At 45.5% G+C, this 20557-nt stretch overlaps 1 protein-coding gene, 1 long non-coding RNA gene and 1 pseudogene across 2 annotated transcripts; 1 reads left to right on the forward strand and 2 right to left on the reverse strand.

The window, feature by feature from the left end:
* Positions 1-1259: 1259 nt before the first annotated feature.
* Positions 1260-1991, reverse strand: LOC129630632 (nucleoplasmin-3-like; annotated as a pseudogene).
* Positions 1992-3117: 1126 nt separating this feature from the next.
* Positions 3118-10905, reverse strand: LOC129631221 (uncharacterized). Its single transcript, XR_008703937.1, has 3 exons — positions 10806-10905; positions 3435-3507; positions 3118-3316 (listed from the first exon to the last, which is right to left on the reverse strand). It is a non-coding gene; the product is annotated as an uncharacterized LOC129631221 (long non-coding RNA).
* A 4181-nt stretch (positions 10906-15086) lies between these two features.
* On the forward strand, positions 15087-16681 carry LOC129630633 (free fatty acid receptor 2-like). The gene has a single exon (XM_055551140.1). It carries the CDS (start codon positions 15716-15718, stop codon positions 16679-16681), a length of 966 nt encoding a protein of 321 aa, XP_055407115.1. The 5' UTR covers positions 15087-15715.
* Positions 16682-20557: the final 3876 nt, after the last annotated feature.

Consider the following 20557-nt stretch of genomic DNA (forward strand, 5'->3'; position numbering starts at 1 on the left):
TCTGCTGGAAATCTAGGAAGAGCTATGGGGCAGATGAGGTCTAGTGGAGAATTCCCTCTTGCTGAGGGGAGGTTAACCTTCTGTTCTATTCAGGTCTTCAACTGATTGGAAGAGGCCCACCCACATTAACAAAAGGATAGTTGCTTTACTCAAATTTAAACCTAAATATCACCCCCAAAACATCCTCCCAGAAACATCTAGAACAATGTTTGATCAAATATATGTAGGAGCACTGTGGTCCAGAAAAGTGGAACATAAAATTAAACATCATAATCAGTACTATTTTAATTTTTTGGATGAAAATTGAGGTAGAGAATATTATATTGTATACAATAATTTGTTTTTTATCTACCTACACTTGCTTTTTTCTTATTTGATTTGTAGAAGCTCTTTGAATACTAGTACATAAACCCTTTTTATGTATGTAGATAGTCTTGTTAACGATTTTTTCCACAGCTTTATAGTTTTATGTGCTCATATTTGTCATTTCTTTGATGACTTCTCTGTTTATATCACACTAGGAACAAGTCATCTCATTTACAAAGCTTAAAGATTGTAGGGTTTCCCTGGTGGTCCAGTGGTTAAGAATCCGTCTGCCAGTGCAGGGAACATGGGTTTGATCACTGCTCCCAGAATATTCCACATGCCTCTGGGCAACAAAGTCCCAAGTGCCACAACTGCTGAGCCTGTGTGCCTACAGCCTATGGTGTAAACAAGAGAAGCCACTTCAATGAGAAGCCCAAAGCACTGCAAGAAGGAGTAGCCCCCACTCACCACAACTAGAGAAAGCTCGCAGGCAACAGGAAGACCCAGTGCAGCCAGTAAATAAATAAATTTAAAAACTATATAATATCTATACAACTTCTCTACAATATTTGCAAAAAAAAAAAAAAAAAAAACCCACAAAACTCTCCACACCACTTTATTTCAACCTTTATCCAAAAATGTAAAAAATGTGTACTTCTGAGTATCCGATGTTCACCTCCAACCTCATAAGCAAGTGGAGAGAGAAGGTCAGGATAGAAGGTCAGAGCTCCTCCCCTTCCTGGAGGAAAGGGAAGCTACGGGTGTGGCACAGGATGAGAACACCAGGGCCCGATGGAGAAAGGGACCCTCTTTCTCCTGGCACCAGACTAAGACATCGCCCACTCCACCCCACGGCTATCCATTCTCTTCAACAGAGAACACACAAAATTATCGAACTTGTACAGGAACGCGGAACATGGTGCAGGCGGCAAGCAGCTAGCTGACCAGGAGGACTAGAGCTTGTCCCCCTGCTTCTTTGCAGGCAGGATGGTGAACAGCTCAGCTTCCTCCTCCTCACTCCCCTCTCCTATGCTCTCCTCAGAAACATCATTGGTTCTGCATAGGGCCAGAACTTGACAAGAGGTGGAAGGTTACAGGTAGCTGAAGCTGGAAGTCATCCGAACAGCATAGGTTGGCAGGACAACTTGAGGCTGGCCACAGGTACTGTGATCTCCTGGTGATCATGGTTCCGGGCCATGACTTCTACAATGTTACACTCTTCTTTGTGCCCTGCCCACCCCCAACCTGGTGAGGCAGAGCATGGTCAAAACCAGAATATGCTCTGCACCATCCTCTTCCTCTACCTTGAAGATGAAAGAGCAGGTGTGGCCTGGGAGTTCACAGATGAAGAAAAGCTGTCCATAGTAATGGAGCCAGCACCCGCTCCCCCGCCTCCCTGCCAGGCTCCACTCTTCTAACTCAAGAAACGCCAAGATGGCAGCACCGCCAGCCACATGGCAAAGGCCGTCAGCCACATTTCTGTATGTTTAAAAAATATATTTGATCTTTAAAACACTGGAAGTTACTTTTGCTCTCTAACTGCAACTCTTCCAAATAGGCAGTCAACTACCCCAACATTACTTACTAAATACCCTATCCTTTCCCATAGTTATCGGAAATGGACTTGGATCACTTAAGTTGAATGTCTCCTCAAAATATAAAACAAGATAAAATGTTTTACCCATGCTATGAGCAAAAATGTTAAAGATTCAAAAAATCCAGCTTTAGAGAAGGTTATGGAAATAGGTACTCTCATACACTGTTGGGGGAAATGTACATTACTAAACATTTTGGGGAAGGTAATATGAAAATATCTACCAAAAATTTGAAAGTACATCTCTTTGACCCAGGAATTATATCAATTACATTTCTAAAAAATCGATCTAACCAAAATACTCACACAGGTCTAGGCAGACAGATAGATTGTTATTCGGCAAAGCACTGTTTGTTATGACAAAGGAATGGAAAAGTGAAAATGGGCCCTAAATGACTGCATTCATTAGAGGACGGTCCTAAAAAATACACCACGTAGCTAATGGAAAGAATACTGTAGGGTTTCCCTGGTGACTCAGTGGTAAAGACTTTGTCTGCCAATGCAGGAGACATGGGTTTGATCCCCAGTCCGGGAAGATTCCACATGCTTCAGAGCAACTAAGCCCATGTGTCACAATTATTGAGCACATGTGCCATAACTACTGAAGCCTGAGTGCCCTAGAACGCATGCTCCACAACAAGAGAAAGCCTCGCTCACCACAACTAGAGAAAAGCCCTCAATGGATTATCCAAAGCAGATTTAACATGCAGGAAAGGAGATGAGACAAGGTGGAGTGAAGAAAGAGAAACCAGTGTCCCACCCTCCTCTGCAGGCTGTGAGCCCAAGGCAAGGAAGACCCAGCACAGTCAAAAATAAAAACAAATAAGTAAACAAATATTTTTAAAAAAGAATACAGTAGCTCTATGTGTACTAACATGGAAAAATCACCAAGGCATATTTTATAGTAAAAAATGAAACATTTCAGAACATTATATATAGTATGATTCCATTTACCCATTCTTAAATTCTATATTTATATATGTACATATATGGGTATAAACAAAAGAGATGTTTACTAGGAAGGGAGAAATGTCAGGAAGAAGTGAAGTTGCCTTTCACATTTGACTTCTGTATTGTTGGATGCTTTTATAATAAGAATATACTCATGTATTGTGTGGGCCAAAAAGTTCAAATGGAAAAATGAAAAATGGAAAAACCCAAATGAACTTTTTGGCCAAGACAACATGTTTATGCAATTTTTTAAAAATACAGAAATAATAATGGAAGAACACTCATCACTTTGATCTGATCAAGCTAGATCAGAGAACAGGGCACAAAGATTCAAGCTGTCTGAACACTCGCACGGGCCACTGTGAGGTCAGCTGGGACTGAAGATGAATCACGCCACCCACTCAGGACTCCAAGGGTCCACCCCTAGCGCTGGGGAAGGGTGAGGTGGCTACACTGCCATCAAACCTAAAACAGGGAAGGCAGGAGCTTCTTTAAGGAAAATGGGAGTGGCAAGCAGGGAGGGTCATCAAATAATGACCACCAGGGTGAATGCACAGGAAATGTGTGTTGGGAACATCATTACCTCTCATGCGGAGCGCCAGCCCACGAATGCCCTTGGACACCGCCATTTCTCCCAGTGATACAGAAAATGCAACCTACATGGGAAGGAAAATCCAAAACAGAAGGAATATACGGATATGTATAGCTGATTCACTCTGCTGTACAGTAGAAAGTAACACAACATTGTAAAACAACTACACTCCAATAAAAAAAATTTTTTTTTAAGATTACAAGGGCAAAGTTCTAGGAAAAATACAACTCAATAAAACCGACTTTAAAAGAAAAAAAAAAAAAAATGCATCCACAGGGTATCAGGAGAATCACACCCAGACAGAACCCTGTCTGCTTGTCTCCAGGGAACCAGTCACAGGAAATCATCAGAAATGAGTTCAAAAGGCAGTCAGATTTCTGGCATGTGCTCCTGATCTCTTCCCAGACTGGTCTCCAGGTGCCCTCAAAGAGCAGGCATGAGATTTCCCCCAAATTAAAGGGCTCCCATCAATAACCTCAGATATGCAGATGTCACCACCCTTAGGGCAGAAAGTGAAGAGGAACTCAAAAGCTTCTTGATGAAAGTGAAAGAAGAGAGTGAAAAAGTTGGCTTAGAGCTCAACATTCAGAAAACAAAGATCATGGCATCTGGTCCCACCACTTCATGGGAAATAGATGGGGAAACAGTGGAAACAGTGTCAGACTTTATTTTTCTGGGTTCCAAAATCACTGCAGATGGTGACTGCAGCCATGAAATTAAAAGATGCTTACTCCTTGGAAGAAAAGTTATGACCAACCTAGATGATAGCATATTGAAAAGCAGAGACATTACTTTGCCAACAAAGGTCCGTCTAGTCAAGGCTATGGTTTTTCCAGTGGTCATGTATGGATGTGAGAGTTGGACTGTGAAGAAAGCTGAGTGCCAAAGAATTGATGCTTTTGAACTGTGGTGTTGGAGAAGACTCTTGAGAGTCAGTCCCTTGGACTGCAAGGAGATCCAACCAGTCCATTCTCAAGGAGATCAGCCCTGGGATTTCTTTGGAAGGAATGATGCTAAAGCTGAAACTCCAGTACTCTGGCCACCTCATGCGAAGAGTTGGCTCATTGGAAAAGACTCTGATGCTGGGAGGGATTGGGGGCAGGAGGAAGAGGGGACGACAGAGGATGAGATGGCTGGATGGCATCACCAACTCAATGGATGTGAGTTTGAGTGAACTCCGGGAGATGGTGATGGACAGGGAGGCCTGGTGTGCTGCAATTCATGGGGTCGCAAAGAGTCAGACACTACTGAATGACTGAACTGAACTGAAATGACTTGAGATGCATGGCAACAGTCTGTGAGGTACAGTGTCATACTTTGTGGGGAGGAGGGTCCTATCACAACAGCTAGAAAGTGGAATTTTAAAAAAGTTACTTAGGGGGAAAAAAAATGCAGAGCCAAAGCTGGACTTTGGTGGCAAGACTCTGGTTCACAAACATTTTTCAGTGAGGGGGAAGAGGTGAAGGTATAACTGAGGCACTTGAGATTGCTCAAAACTGTACTCCCTGAAGGCAGGTGTTACATACACATGCGGTGGGGCGGGGAAGGGGGGGGGGGATGTCATTCCTCCTGCATAGTGTGGCCAAAAAGGATGGAGACCATTGCCTTAACCTATGAGGTTGTCTGCCAAAGAAGCACAGCAGCAGAGCTGGTGGAGGGCTTGACAGTTTGGTAAAGCTTTTCCTCAGGGATGATCTAACTTGTAAAATAATTCTGAGGGGTTGGCATCATTCCACTTTCTTGACAGACGACAGCACAGAGGATCAGGTCTGTGGAATGGACACAGGGCATTAAAAAGGAGGACCTCTGCTGTTTCAGTTTCAGTCAAAATCAATCAACAGATATGAAGTACAACCGCAACGTGATGGTGTTAGATCTTCGATGCAGACTCTGCAGACTCTGGAAACTGGTTTTGTGAACATAAGCTCAACTCTGGCCAAATACAAGAAGTTGGCAAGTGGAAGAGGCAGGCAGGGAGGAGCTGTGAGTGTTCTGTGTTCTGATCCCAGTGGGAAGAAGCAGGGGAGCTTCCTGCTCACTGATGAGATAACACTAGAGGGATGTCAAGACAGCTGCTGGCAGAACCGAACCTACCCCTGAAGTTTAGGGAAGCAAGGGCTGGTGCCAGATGCTGGCTGGGAGAAATAAAAACTGAAGAGCTTGCTGGGACTGGGAGGCAAAAATGGGAGAGAAGCTACACTGGATTGAGCTGCTGTTCCACCAACAATGGGACAAAGGTATGAGGCTCCCTTGGACCAAAAAAGGGCACTTTGCTGAGAAGCCAGCCTAAAGGCATTTTATAAATGATGCCATCCAATGGGGCAGCCTAGAGGAGCCATGCAGACCTACAGAGGGGATGCCAAGGGGAGGAGGTATTCCACATGCAAGGGAAAGGTGCCGACCAGGGAGGTCCAAGGATCAGCGAAAGGTCCCCATTGGAGAATGAGTTGGCACTAGATGTCTGTCCCATTCAGAGGGCACTGGTTCCAGGCCATAAATGCACCAGGCCAGCCTGACATCCACTGCCCATTCCACCTCCTCTCTGTCCACAGGGTGGGACCCTCAATGGATCCAAAATGAAATTAACATGCAGGAGAAGAGAGGAGACAAAATGGAGCAAAGAAAGAGAAACCGGACAGTGTCCCACCCTCTTCTCCAGGCTGTAAGCCAGAGGCACTGCAGAGCTTCAGGGAGAAGCTCTATTTAGAATAGAATTAAGAATTTTGATGTTATACTGGCCTGGAGCTATGTGATTATTTAACTGGACTGGACTTTTTATTGTTTGAGTGTCTGAAGAAGCCCTGGCACCCAAGGAGCCATGCAAGCTGTAGGAAGAAGAGATATAGGGGAAAATAAAGTTAAGGTTTACTTGAACCTGCCCAGTCCAGTCCACTGAATAACATGGTTATATTTGTTTTAGGGGCTTCCCAGGTGGCTTGGTGGTAAAGAATCAGCTTGCAATGCAGGAGTCCCGGGAGACACGAGTTCAATTCCTGGGTGGGGAAGATCCCCTGGAGAAAGGAATGGTGACCCCTCAAGTATTCTTACCTGGAGAATCCCATGGACAGAGGAGCCTGGCGAACTACAGTCCATGGGATTGCAAAGAGTTGGACACAACTGAAGCAACTGAGCACGTGTGCGTTCATTTCAGATGGCCTCGGGGTGCAGTAATATCCTCTGTGGTATGCGGCATCTACACATCCAGGGCAGCTCTTGGCTGAGGCCAGCTGGACCAGACTGCATGTGCAGGGAGGGGCTGCTGCCCGGGAGCAGACCCTGGACCATCTACCCACACCAGGGCCCGTGGAAGCACCAGCCTGGAAGGCATCTGGCCCAGGGCTCAGCATCACTCTTCTGATGTGAACACTTAATAAAGATAAATGTAAAGTTGCAGGACTATCTTGACACGACTTGACTTTGAAACTGTGGCCCATTTCCAGCTCTATATCTGTAAAGAAGTCCATCAAAAAAAACAAATTCTAAAACTATTTTATGAGTCATTGTTGCTATTCAGTCACTCAGTTATGTCTGACTATTTTTGACCCCATGGACTGCAGTATACCAGCCTTCCCTGTCCTTCACTATCTCCTGGGTTTGCTCAAACTCATGTCCATTGAGTTGGGGATGCCATCCAACCATCTCGTCCTCTGTCGTCCCCTTCTCCTGCCCTCCATCTTTCCCAGCATCAGGTCTTTTCCAATGAGTTGGTTCTTTGCAGCAGGTGGCCAAAGTACTGGAGCTTCAGCTTCAGTCCTTCCAATGAATATTCAGGGTTGATTTCCTTTAGGATTGACTGGTTTGATCTTGCTGTCCAAGGGACTCCCAAGAGTCTTCTCCAACACCACAGTTTGAAAGCATCAATTCTTCGGCACTCAACGTTCTTTATGGTCTGGTTCTATTTCTTTCTTGTTAGGAATGCCATCCCACTATTAAATGTCATTTGGGCATTTCATCACTTGTTTTTTCATATACTGGGAACCTCAAAATATGGAAATGATCTGGACTGTCCTGACCTTTGAGAGGCCCCACTGTGGGCCTCTGGTCACCCTTTGGTTGCCTAGCATTTGAAATCCTTTCTGTGTTGAAGAAACTGCCCACATGTGAACTTTGAATTTTGGTGAGAAGCAGAGCCCTGCTCCCACTGGAGAAGCTGATAGCTGTAGGTCCTGGTGTGAGCCTACATCAGGGCCTACATCAGCCTATTTTCTGAGCAGCCCTATTAGGTTTGGCCCCTCAAGTGCACCTGCCCCAATTCTGAATGTGAGGTTGCAGTGTGGTACAGAGGAGGGAAGTCATGGTGAGAAGGAATGTGGCTCTGGGGCCCAAGGTTCAATGTAGTGTGTGTGTGTGTGTGTGTGTGCGTGCGTGTGTGTGTGTGTGTGTGTGTGTGTGTTGAGGGAAAGGCTACTGAATCCTCACTGGGTTGGATCTGAGGCATGATTTTACAGTGGTCCTGGCTACATAGCTTCCTTTATTCTGTAAGCCTGGTTCTCCAGCCTTGCTGCCAAGTCTCTAAGCTATCCAACATCTTATCAGATAATCCCTAAATTAGCCAGAGTTGACCTCTGTTGCTTCAATTAAGAGCCATCACTTAGACACTGAGTGGCACAATGATTATGGGCTGAAAAAGCCTGTGTTCTCTTGAGAGGTGCTCAACTTATTCTTAATCAGAAAAATGGAGTTGCATTAAAACAGCAAGGAGACACTGCTGGAAATCCATTCAACCGGCAAAAAAAAAAAAAAAAAAAAAAAAAGCAACACAGAAACTGGATAAAGCTGAGTCTGGCTGGGGATGTGGTTCAGAGATCCAATGTTGGCGAGGCTGTTACTCTGCCCTTTTTGTTTTTTATGTCTACTTTGGGTTTATCCCCTCTCTGACCTGAAACAGCACAACTGAAGAAAAGGCTGTGGCTGGGTGGTGTGGACCACACAAAGGACCACTTACATGGACTGTCTCAGCTCCATTAAGCCTAAGGGTTCACTGTGACAAGCAGTATAGCTCATAATACATGCCCAACAAATGTTAGCTATGAATGTTTTCTTTTGCTTTTATTTTTTGAGTAAACTTACACACACACACTCAGAAAAAAGAAATTTTTTTTTAACAGTACAAAAGATACATGGAGATTGGTAACTTTCCCTTCTACCCCAATACCCCTCCAATACCCAGTTCTCCTTCCCAGAGACACACCACTGTGAACAGTTCCATGGGCATCCCTTCCTGCAATCTACCCCTCACCCAGCAGCTTCCAGAGGGATCCTTTGGAAATGTGGACCAAGTTACCTCACACCTCTGCCCATCAGACCTCAGACACAGGGCCCCACACACTCTGGGCCCTGCCTACTGCCCTGACCTTATTCCCACAACTCTCCCTCAGCCCTCTTGCAGCAGCTCTGGCCTCCCTGACCTCCTCTGACACGCTGTGGCTCATCTCAGGGCTGGCCATGCTCTGCCTGGACCAACCCCCGACAGTCTCACCCTCATGCTCTTCTTTCTTGCAGTGTATGGTGTTAGTCGCTCAGTCGTGTCCGACTCTTTGCAACCCTGTGGACTAGTAGCCCGCCAGGCTCCTCTGTACATGGAATTTCCCAGGCAAGAATACTGGAGTGGATTGCCATGCCCTTCTCCAGGGAATCTTCTCGACCCAGGGATTGAACCTAGGTCTGCTGCATTGCAGGCAGAGTCTTTACCATCTAAGCCACCAGGGAAGCCCTTTTTTCTTGCAGGGCTCTGCTCAAATATCACATCCTCTGAGAGCCCTTTTTGGACTGCCCTAGCTCTCTGCCCCTTTACTCTGTTTTTCCAACCTCCATCTTCCTTCTTAGCACCAGCCTGGCCCCCAACTTGAGGTTATGTATCTGTTTATCAATCTATTTCTTGTCTTATCACAATGGAACATCTGCTCCGGGAGGTAAGGTCGGTTTACCGCTGATTCCCCAGCAACAGCTAGTGCTGTTACCTAAGGGCTCTCAGAAAGAACTCATTGGGTGAATATGTGGGTGTAGGTCTGTTCTCTCTTACAACTCACTAGTCTCACAACTTGCTTTTTCTCATCTAACAATAAGCCTCAAAGTCTGGTCTACCATGGCGTATGTAGACCTGCCTCATTATTTGTAACAGATGCTCAGTATTTCAACTGATTGGATGCCCATGGTTTTTATTTAACCAGACCCTTTGTTGATGGACAGAGGTTGTCCCTAGTCTTTTATTATCAGAGAACCAATAAACAAAAAACACTGTGATGAATATACTTCTTTGTGCACATGAGAAAGTATATCCACACAATAAACTCATGAATATCAACTTGCTGGGTTAGATGATATCAAGTTTTTAAGTTTGAGAGATGTCATCCAGTTGCACCCGTGGAGATGTGTCCCAAGTAACAAGCGGAGAGGGAGGCATAGCAGATGAGGTCAGAGTATGACAGGCAGGAAGCCAAAACAGTTGAACTTGGAGGCCATTGTAAGGATTAGGGCTTTGATGAGTAAGATAGGGAGATCATGGAATTTTGAGCAGAGGAGAGACAGACTTACTCATGTTTTAAATGATCATTCTGGCTGTTGTGTGGAGGACAGACTGAAGGGGACAGCAGATGCAAAGGGGCCAGACAGGAGAAAACAAAGGAACATAGGTGAGAGATGGCGATGCCAGCCTGACCAGGTGGCACCGGAGATGTGGTGAGAAGGGACTGGATTGGGGATATATTCTGAAGATAGAGTGGAGAGGATTTGCTGATGGAGTAGTCAGATCCTGAGAGATACTTTCAAAGAGTCAAAGGGATCTCTCAGGATTTTGGTCTGTCCAACCAGAAGGATGGGGTGGCAAGGTCCATGTCCCTGGAGTCCATTCCTGAGGTGCTGGACGTGAGGGTGGGGGAGGCATCTGGTGAACTTCAACTTCCTAACAGATAAGGTTTCCTGATCTTAGACTGTGTGGTTTCAAAGGGGTTTCACGGATCTGTCAGGGGCCCAGCTTGAATGACGGTAGTGGCTAACTCTAGCCCAGCTCCCGGGTCAGGCCCACATTCCTCCTTTCTGTTTATTTCCATTGTTGGTACGTGCTGGGCTGCACACCTCCATCTCTATCATTTTAAAAAGCACAGCAGACGGGACTTCCTTTGCAGGCCAGAGGTTAAGGCTCTGCGTTCCCAGTGCAAGGGGCACGAGCTGATCCCTAGTCAGGGAACTAGATCCAAAAACTAAAATAAAAAGTACAGCAGAAATGAACACAACATTGTAAAGCAACTAGACTCCAATAAAAATTAATTTGAAACAAAAAATAAAAGAATTGCATCATCAAAAAAAAATCCATTTCCGAGTCACTCCATTTTTTTGCAACCCTACCTCTGCTCATCACCTCACCTGTTGTCGCTGGAAGCTGAAGAGGACAGTGGTGGCTCTGTGTTGTCAAGAGGTCAGGAAGACTCTGAACCAGAAGGAAGCTATCAGATTCTGACTGGCCACAGAGGTTTACCGGGGACATAGCTAATCCTCAGAGAGGAAGATTAGATCAACAAATGAGACACTGTCATCCAAGGTCAAACAACTCCAGATAAGCCAACACACCCAGGCTCACCCCGTGTGCTCTTGTGGGGCCCAGAGGCTGTGCAGCCCAGCATATCTTGCAGGCCCACCCACACTGGCCTTCTTTCAATTCCCCTGATACTGCAGTCTTGTTCCTGGTGCAGAGCTTTGGATTTTGCCATCCGCTCTACCTGAAACCATGCTGGGAAAGATTGAAGGCAGGAGGAGGAGGGGCAACAGAGGATGAGATGGCTGGATGGCATCATCGACTCAATGGTCACGAGTTTGAGCAAACTCCGGGAGATAGTGAAGAACAGGGAAGCCTGGCATGGTGCTGTCCATGGGGTCGCAGAGTCAGATACAACTGAATGAGCGACTGAACAACTACCTGGAATGCCCTTCATGTGTCTGGCTCAGCAGTTCAAATACCCCTCTTCAGCGCAGGCCTGTCCTGACAGCCTCACCTAAAGAAAGCCCTATGCCAGACTCTCTTTAGATTTGCTTCCTTCCTTCACTTGAAATCACCTGCTTTGTGTGTTTACCTGTTTACCCTATGTCTTGCTCACTCGTGTCCCCAGCATCCAGAACCACACCTTGCACAGGGCCTTTGATGGCTGGGAAGCGGGGTGACAGGTGTGGCATGGTGGGGAGCAGTGTGACTCACTCCCAGGTAAACTTAGTTGAGTTGGACTGGAGATGCTGCACTGCCCACTCCCATGATGCCACTGGGTGGGGTCACTGAAGCTCTGTGATTTAGTTAACAACTTAGTCTGAATGCCCACAAGGCTGGGGTCTTAGGGACACCAAGGATTTCCCAATACTGGTGACTTGGAGAACAGAATGGAGACTTTAAAAAGAAGGTAAAAAGCACGAGTTCTGACTCACTCCTCTAGTATCATCAGCTAATAAGCTCTCACAGGCACATCCAGCTCCAATCCTTTTACTCCCAGCCACAAGTAATCAAGTGCCTGGGCTTCCCTGGTGGCTCAGCGATAAAGAATCTGCCTGCCAATGCAGGAGATGCGGGTTCAATCCCTGGGTCAGGAAGATCCTGTGGAGGGGGAAATGGCCACCCACTCCAGTATCCCTGCCTGGGAAATCCCATGGACAGAGGAGCCTGGGGGCCTACAGTCCATGGGGCCACAAAATGTTTGAACATGACTTAGCCACTAAACAACAGCAATTATCATAATCAAGGGACTGTGCTAGTTTTTTTTTTTTTTTTTTTTTCCTGAGGACAGACTTCAAAATAGTCATTTCCAGAAGATCCAACCTTACCTAGACTCACTTCGGGAGATACTGCCATTTTCCAAGGCAAAAGGGGGGTTTCCTAAGAGATTCCTGAGGCTTCGGAAATGGCCCAGGGTCCTGGCACCTGCTAGAAGAGAGGGTTCTGCAGGTCTGGATGGCTGGGGGATGAGGATGGAGAAAAGGGGTCCCTCTCTTAGCATTTTAAGCTAATGAAAGCAGTCTTATCCTTATCCAGCAATCTTCACCTTTCCAGTAAGTTTCTGTTGCTCAATCACATGCAGACAGTAAAACAGCATAAAATACCTTGGTAGAGAATGAAAGATAATTATCTTGCCTTCGTCTCCCGTGTATCAAGCATCAAAAGCACTTTATAGGTGCCCATTCTAGGATACACACCATGTGGGTTACAAATGGCAGAAATGTAGAGAGACCATGTGGGTACCAAGGTGGGGAGTGATGCACTAAGTGAGAAGAGATCCTTTCTGGAGGAGAAACGGCTGAGGGTCATGTTTCCTGGGTCATGGGGAGAGAACCAGAGCCTCTGTTGGGAGTGTTGGGCAGCCAGTGGACAGACAAGCACGTTTCCTGAGGAGAGACAAGCATCTTGTATGTCTGCCTTGAGATGCTAGCAGGGAGCAATGTGGGCCCTACACAGTTTGATGAGAGAACAATGAGAAGAAAGGGTGGTCAAGCAGTGCAGAGATCATGGCAGGAGGGGAATGACTCCGGAGGGGAGAAGAAGGGAGAGGAGAAGAGCCAGAAATAGGCTGCCTGGCAGCAACATGGACTGAATCCATATTACATGAATAGTCTGGGTCCAAAGAAGAAAATATCTGTTAAGAAGGGACCTAATGGGCCAGAGGAAGTCAGGCAATGCTCAAGATGCTAACCAGATTCTGCCAGAGCTGCCTAGAAAGAAATTGATCAGGTCAGGGGCCTTGAGAGAAAAGATGGGGTGGGGGGAGACAGGTGAGGAAAGAGCAGAGGGAGCAGGAAGTGGATGCATGTGCAAAATTGTTTGGAATAATGGCCCACAGAAAGGAGAGAGAAGAGATTACTTGGAATGCAGGAGGAGAAAGCTCAAAAAAAGCGATTACGATCTGGATTCTGGAAGAAATATGTTTGGTGGGGCAGAATTTGGTGGGGGATCCAGGTCGAGTTGCCTTGGCAAGAGCTCAACTATTGACTTTCCTCTTTTTGACCACGTGACTCCTCTAGGTATAAAAAAACTGTTGTTTTTTGGGGGAGGTGGAAAGGTGGCCCAGTTAGACAACGTTCCACTTGCTTCTGAGACCTGACATATTTGCAAAGCCATCCATCAGCTTCCAGGAAAAGGCAAGGCTCCTGACTTTGTGCTCAGGGAAGAGCTGAGCACAAACAAAGGTGGAAAGGGAATGGAAGGAATTTAGGTAGATAAATTTAGGAAGAGTGAGCAGAGTATGGGGTTTACTCTAGAAGGAGGGGAGGGAAGAAGGTCATGGAAATGAAAGGGGGCCAGGATAAGTCTAGGGAGAGAGGGTGCTGGTGAGGGCCAGGGCACAGGTAAGCAGAGGAGGAATAGAAAAGGTGAGCTCAATGAGTTGGGTCATCTCCCTTTTCACAGGGCCCTCTACTTCTGAGATTTTTCCAATTTAGAAGTGAGATACACGGGTGGGCCACCAGTAATATGTTACCAGTAACAGGTTAGGGACTCAAGTTTAATTTTAAACATACACTTGTAAATGATGAATGAAAGGAGATTAAATGTTACTCTTTTTTTAACTTTTTATTTTATATTGGAGTATAGCCAATTAACAATGTTGTGATAGTTTCAGGTGAACGGCAAAGGGACTCAGCCATACATATACGTGTATCCATTCTCCCCTAAACTCCCCTCCAATCCAGGTTTCTGCCTAACATTGAGCAGAGTTCCCTGTGCTATGCAGTAGGACTTCGTTGGCTATCCGTCTCAGATACAGCAGTGTGTTGTTGTTGTCGTTTAGTTGCTAAGTCATGTCTGACTCTTTTCCTACCCCATGGGACTGTAGCCCACCAGGCTCCTTTGTCCATGGAATTCTCCAGGCAAGAATACTGGAGTGGGTTGCCATTTCCTTCTCCAGGGCATCTTCCAGGCTCAGAGATCCAACCTGCATTGGCAGGCAGATTCTTTACCACTGAGCCACCTATGAAGCACATAATAGTGTGTACAAGGAGTTTAAAGGTTATTCTTGATTGACATACATCTCACGTACATGCTTTCTTCAAGGGGGAGAAAGGGTGAACTGGCTGGCATGGGAACTGTGGTGGTTCTGGTGAAATCACTGGTTATATGTGAAGCAGAAGGAAACAAGCCGATGCTGGGAGGACTTAGAATGATTCCCAGAGTCACATGACTGATCCACGGCATGGCCTGGACTGGAATCCTGGTCCCAGTCAGGCCCCTCTGTTACCCTACCCGGAACCTACAGGTTGTCTTTGAATGGCTCCGCATAGAACTGAGAAGCGGGGCATCTGAGGCTCACCTTGGGCTTGAGGTGTTTTCCCCTCAAGCTCAACCAAAGTCCCATTTTCAGAGCTGAAGCTGAGAATTTTGTGTTCAAGCCCTGCGACTTGGGGAGAGAAAAGAAAAAGAAAACAGGTCAAAGATTAGGAGAGGAAAAAGCCACAGGCAGGTCAAGTAGAATTTGGAAATGTTCAGAGATAGTCTTGGGGTTACCCAGTCTTCGTGAGGAACTACAGTTCACACAGCCCTTCATTGACGGACAGAAGTTGATTCAGTACCTGCTATGTGTCGGGCACAGTTCTAGGTACTTAAGACAGAGGACCACACAGCCCTCACATGTATCCTTTCTTTAAAAAAAAAAAATTTATTTGTTTTTGGCTGCTCTGGGTTTTTGTCACTGTGCGGGGGCTTTCTCTAGTTGCAACGAGTGGGGGCGACCGACTCTTCACTGTGGTGATTTCTCTTGTTGTGGAGCACAGGCTCTAGAGTGTGCAGGCTCAGTAGTTGGGGCACATGGGCTTAATTATCCAGAGGCAGGTGAATCTTCCCAGACCAGGGATCGAACTCGTGTCCCTTGCATTGGCAGGCAGATTCTTAACCAATGGACCACCAGGGAAGTCCCCCTTTCTACTGGGGACTTGGAGACCTCAGAACTTTTCCTGTGGGAGCTTCTGAGACATCAAAATTCTTAAGACTCTTTCTCTCTCTCTCAATTTGCAGGGCAGAAATGGAGAAGAGGAAGATTCTAAAGAAGTAATTTTCTTGGGTAATTCTGTTGTGTAGATTCTAAAGAAGTAATTTTGTTGTGAAGCAAAAAAGCACAATTTTGTTGTGAAGAAGGACAAGTTCTTTCTCCCTAACACACAGGAAGAAGAATAGTGCTCGGTCTGCAGGGTAGGCAATAATTCCTTAGTGAAACACAGAGGGGAGACACAGAGTCTGATTCACCTTGGTTTGGGGCTAGGAAACTCAGTCAGAGAGAATTCAGACAGCATCTTTTGTCTCTTCAGGAAGGATGGCCCCAAGTCCCCAAAACCTGGGACTTCTCCTTGTCTACTTTCTATCTTTCCTCTTCGGCCTCCCTGCCAACCTCCTGGCGCTGTGGGCCTTCGTGGGGTGCGTGTGCCAGCCCCACCCCACACCCATCCACATCCTCCTGCTCAGCCTGACGCTGGCCGACCTCCTCCTGCTGCTGCTGCTGCTGCTGCTCTTCAAGATGGTTGAGGCTGTGCATAATTTCGCCTGGCCCCTGGAGAACACGCTCTGTGCCCTCACAGGTTTCGGCTTCTACTGTGGCATCTACTGCAGCACGTGGCTGCTGGTGGGCATCAGCGTGGAGCGCTACTGCAGCGTGGCTTTCCCCGTGCCGTACAAGCTGAACCGCCGGCCCGTGTACGGAGTGATCGCTGCCGTGGCCATCTGGATCTTGTCCTTCGGACACTGTAGAGTTGTGATCATTGTCCAGTACTTACCAACCAACTCGTCGCGGGAGGCCAACAGCCGCCCTGTCTGCTATGACAACTTCACCCAAGAGCAGCTGCGCGTGGTGCTTCTGGTGCGGCTGGAACTCTGCCTCCCCTTCTTTTTCATCCCCATGGGGGTCACCATCTTCTGTTACTGGCGTTTGGTGCGAATCCTTCTCTCCCAGTCGCAAGTGGTGACCCGGAAGCACTGGAGAACTGTGGCGCTGGTTGTTGCGACGCTGTTCAATTTCCTGGTCTGTTTCCGGCCCTACAATGTATCTCACGTGGTGGTGTTCTTCCATAAGACCAGCGAAAGGTGGCGGGTCTGCGCCGTGATGCTCACAGCTCTCAATGCCTGCATCGACCCTTTGATTTTGTATTTCTCCTCCTCAGCTGTGCACAGAGCCTTTGATAAAAGGCTGCAGAGCGGGGGCGCCTCCCTGGCAGGGTACTGGAGGAGGCAAGCCGGACAGCCAACTGCAGAGAGAGGAAATGGGAGCTTAGGTGCGGCCATATGAGACTGGATTTGCCAGCCTGGGTTACTGTGTTTTGGGGAGTAGGGGGCTCAAAAAGGGGAACAATGAAACAGAACCAGGGCAAGTTCTCCAGTGCCGAGCTTAAGGGGCAAAGAAGAGCAGTGGGTCTCTTAAATCCATCTCATCCACTGGGTGAGGGTTTTCATTTTGTTCCCTGTGGTTTATGACATTTCCTCATTCGTGGCTAGTACTGCTTGTGGTAAACTATAAGCCCTTTTATCCTGGGATATCAGAGCCGTGAAATTCCTTGCCTTCCCTACCCAGTGTCTGTAAGATGGCAGAGTTCAGTAATAGGCATACCTCCTTACATTATACTTCCAAAATACTGTGGTTTCCACCATTTGAAGGTTTGTGGCAACCGTATATGGCCAATAAAGTATTTCTGAGAGCAATACTTTGCAAAAAGCAACAAAGTATTTCTAAATTTAAAAACTGGGTTGTTGGGTTTTTTTGGATGTAATGTTATTGTACAGTTTACAGTCTAAAGTACGGTATAAGCTTTTGTGTGCATGTGTGTGTATGCTCAGTTGTGTCCAACTCCTTGTGACCCTGTGAACTGTAGTCTGCCAGGCTCCTCTGTCCTTGGAATTTTTCAGGCAAGAAATACTGGAGTGGGTTGCCGTTTTCCTACTCCAGGAGATCTTCCAGACCTAGGAATTGAGCCCACATCTCTTGCGTCTCCTGCATTGGCAGATGGATTCTTTACCACCGAGCCACCATGCTGCTGCTGCTGCTGCTAAGTCGCTTCAGTCGCGTCCAACTCTGTGTGACCCCATAGCACTGGAAACCAAAATATTCATGACTCACTTGATTGCAACATTCGCTTTATTGCAGTGGTCTAGAAACAAAACCTCCTTATTGCCAAGGTATGCTGTATCTACTACAGAATTCTTTAGCCCTACGTTTTGCCCTGAATCAGAAGTGGGTGATTTCCACATGTTGGGTCTGAACATCCAGCACAGGCAGAGGTCTACAGAGCAAGATAAGATGCTGCCTGTGAGCCCTGACTAAAGCAGTTGAGGGCTCAGGTCTATAATGGGCAAGAAAAAAAGTCCTTGAGAGAAAAGTTAGTAGTGGTGTGAAGAAACTTGGGTCAGGATACTTCTTAGTAGTTATGTCTTATTTTCAATCCCCAATACTGTGTATTTATATGCTTTTTTTCCTTGATCAATCTTGCTAGATGTCTGTTAATTTGTCTTTTCCAAAAACCCAGCTTTTCTCTGGCATTTATCTCTGTATTCTATTTCATTAATGTCTTAATTTTATCTTTACTGTTTCCTTCCTTCTACTTTATTGAGTCTTTTCAGTTGTTCCTTTTCTTACTTTTTAAGGTTGGATACTCATTTATTTCAGCCTTTGTCCTTCACTAATGTAAGTATATAAGGCTATTGCTTGCATGTGTGGTAAATCGCTTCAGTTGTGTCTGACTCTTTGTGACCCTGTAGACTTGGACTGTAGCCTGCCAAGAATACTGGAGTGGATTGCCATGCCCTCCTCCAGGGGATCTTCCCGACCCAGTGATCAAACCCATGTCTCTCATGTCTCCTGCTTTGGCAGGCAGGTTCTTTACCACTAGTGCCACCTGAGAAGCCCCATATAAGGTTATTAATTTCCCTCAATGAAGGAGCCTCAGGAGATGCGGGTTCAATCCCTGAGTCAGAAAGATTCCCTGGAGAGGGGAATGGCAACCCACTCCAGTATTCTTGCCTGGAGAATCCCATGGACAGAGGAGCCTGGTTGGCTACAGTCCATGGGGTCACAAAGAGTCGGACACGAATGAAGCAACTTAGCATGCACATAAGAGCACTTTTAGGGAGATGCCACAATTTTGATTTGCAGAATTTTCATTATTTTGAGTTCTAAATAGGCTCTAATTTCCACCTAATTTTCTTTTCTTTGACTCCTGGGTTTAGAAATGATTCTTAATTTTTAAGCATATAAATTTTAATTGACCCTATTATTATTATTGTTATTCATTGCTAAGTAAATCACACTGCCATCAGAGAATACTATTTTAATAGTACCAGTTCCTTGAAATTTGTTGAAAATTGTTTTTTGGTCTAGAATATAGTCTATCTCATGTTCCATTTGTGAAAAGAATATAGGTTCTGAAATTGTTGATGAGTTCTTGATATACACTTTAGATCAAACTTGTTAATTTGGAATATTCAAATCTTTATAACCTTTATTTACTTTTGTCTGATCTATCAGTTGTATGGAAAGGTGGGTTACAGGCTCCTTCTATGACAGTGAATTTGTCTATTTCTCCCTGTAGTTCAGTCTTCTGAGAATGTTGAATGTCTTTCAACATTAATTTGCCTTAAAATCTATGTTGTCTGATATGAATACAGCCACACCAATATGCGTGGTGTAGTACTACTTTTTCTTAGTAGTATTTGCCTAGTACATTTTTACCCATCCTTTTCTTTTCAAACTCTCAATATCCTGATGTTTTAAATGTGTCTTTTATAAGCAACACATACAGTAGTTGGATATTCTGTAATCCAGTCCTATGATTCAAAAGTATTTGTCTTTTAACTATACCCTTTCATTCATTTATATTTGTGTCATAATTAATTTCCAACATATTTGGATTTACTTCTGCTGTCTTATTTTTAAACACTTTCATTGAAGTATACATACATACTGAAACATACATGCATATCATACATGGCCTGATAATAAGTGTACTGGTCAGATGAATTGTCACCATGAACATATTCAAACAAAAAAAACACCTACCATCTTATTTTGTGCTTTCTGGTTTCCTCATATTTTAATATTTCTTTTTATCTTCCCTTGCCTTCCTCCAGGATTAAGTTGGTTTTTTTCCTTTTGTTTTATTTCCCTTCATTTCTCATATCATTCTCATATTGATTTCTCACAATACTGATTTGAAATTATATGCTCTGTCTTTTTTATTGTACTGATTATTTCAGATATTTTAATATGTTAGGAGTGCCTTAGGGTAAGGAGAGACTAACCCCTCTAGTATTCTTGCCTGGAGAATTCCACAGAGGAGCGTGGCAGGCTAGAGTCCATGGGGTCACAAAGAGGCAGACACAACTGAGTGAGTAACACTTTCACTATGTTGATCTAAACTATAGACAGGATTTCTGATTTGAGAAGTTGTATTAACTGGAGGAAAGGAAGGTTCAATACTAATTCTATTTGCCAGTGTCATCCTGAAAAAAAAACTGTACATTTGATTTTTTTTTTTTTGTCAGCAAAGATTAAAGAAAGCTCATCAGGGTAAAAGTCATGAACACACTTAGTGTCCTTTATTTGGGTGGGTTTCACAGAGCCCCAGTTAGAGCCCCAGTTTTGCAGTTAGAGTACTCAACAACATCTAGTTCATATAATCTAATTCAATGCAACAACTGTTGCACCTGCTGATACATAATTCCTGGAGCATTGTGTTAAGGGGGAGGGGGGAGAGGAAGGTTTGAAGATACCATTAGCAATACTGTTAGGAGAAGCACACTGATTGAAACCGCCCACCCTGGCCAGGCACCATAGTAACCATTTGCATGAGTTGTTTTATGGCAGGAGATCCTGATAAGGAATACGGAACTAATAAGCCACCATCAACCAGAAGAGTTCGGGAAAGGTCCAAAGGAGACACCATGTGTCGGTCCACTTCCCAGAATCCCTCTCACTAGCATCCATCTTGGCTGAGTGATGCGTGCGCCACCAGGAAAGACTCTGAATTAGAATGATTGGCCAAAGACCACCCGGAAACTAATCCCATCACCATAAAACCTGAGACTGCGAGCCACGTGGCAGGGCAATTCTCCTGGGTTCCCTTACCCTACTGCTCTCCACCCGGGTGCCCTTTCCCAGTAAAATCTCTCGCTT

The sequence above is a fragment of the Bubalus kerabau genome, chromosome 17 (assembly GCF_029407905.1).
Source record: "Bubalus kerabau isolate K-KA32 ecotype Philippines breed swamp buffalo chromosome 17, PCC_UOA_SB_1v2, whole genome shotgun sequence".
Lineage (NCBI taxonomy): Eukaryota > Metazoa > Chordata > Mammalia > Artiodactyla > Bovidae > Bubalus > Bubalus kerabau.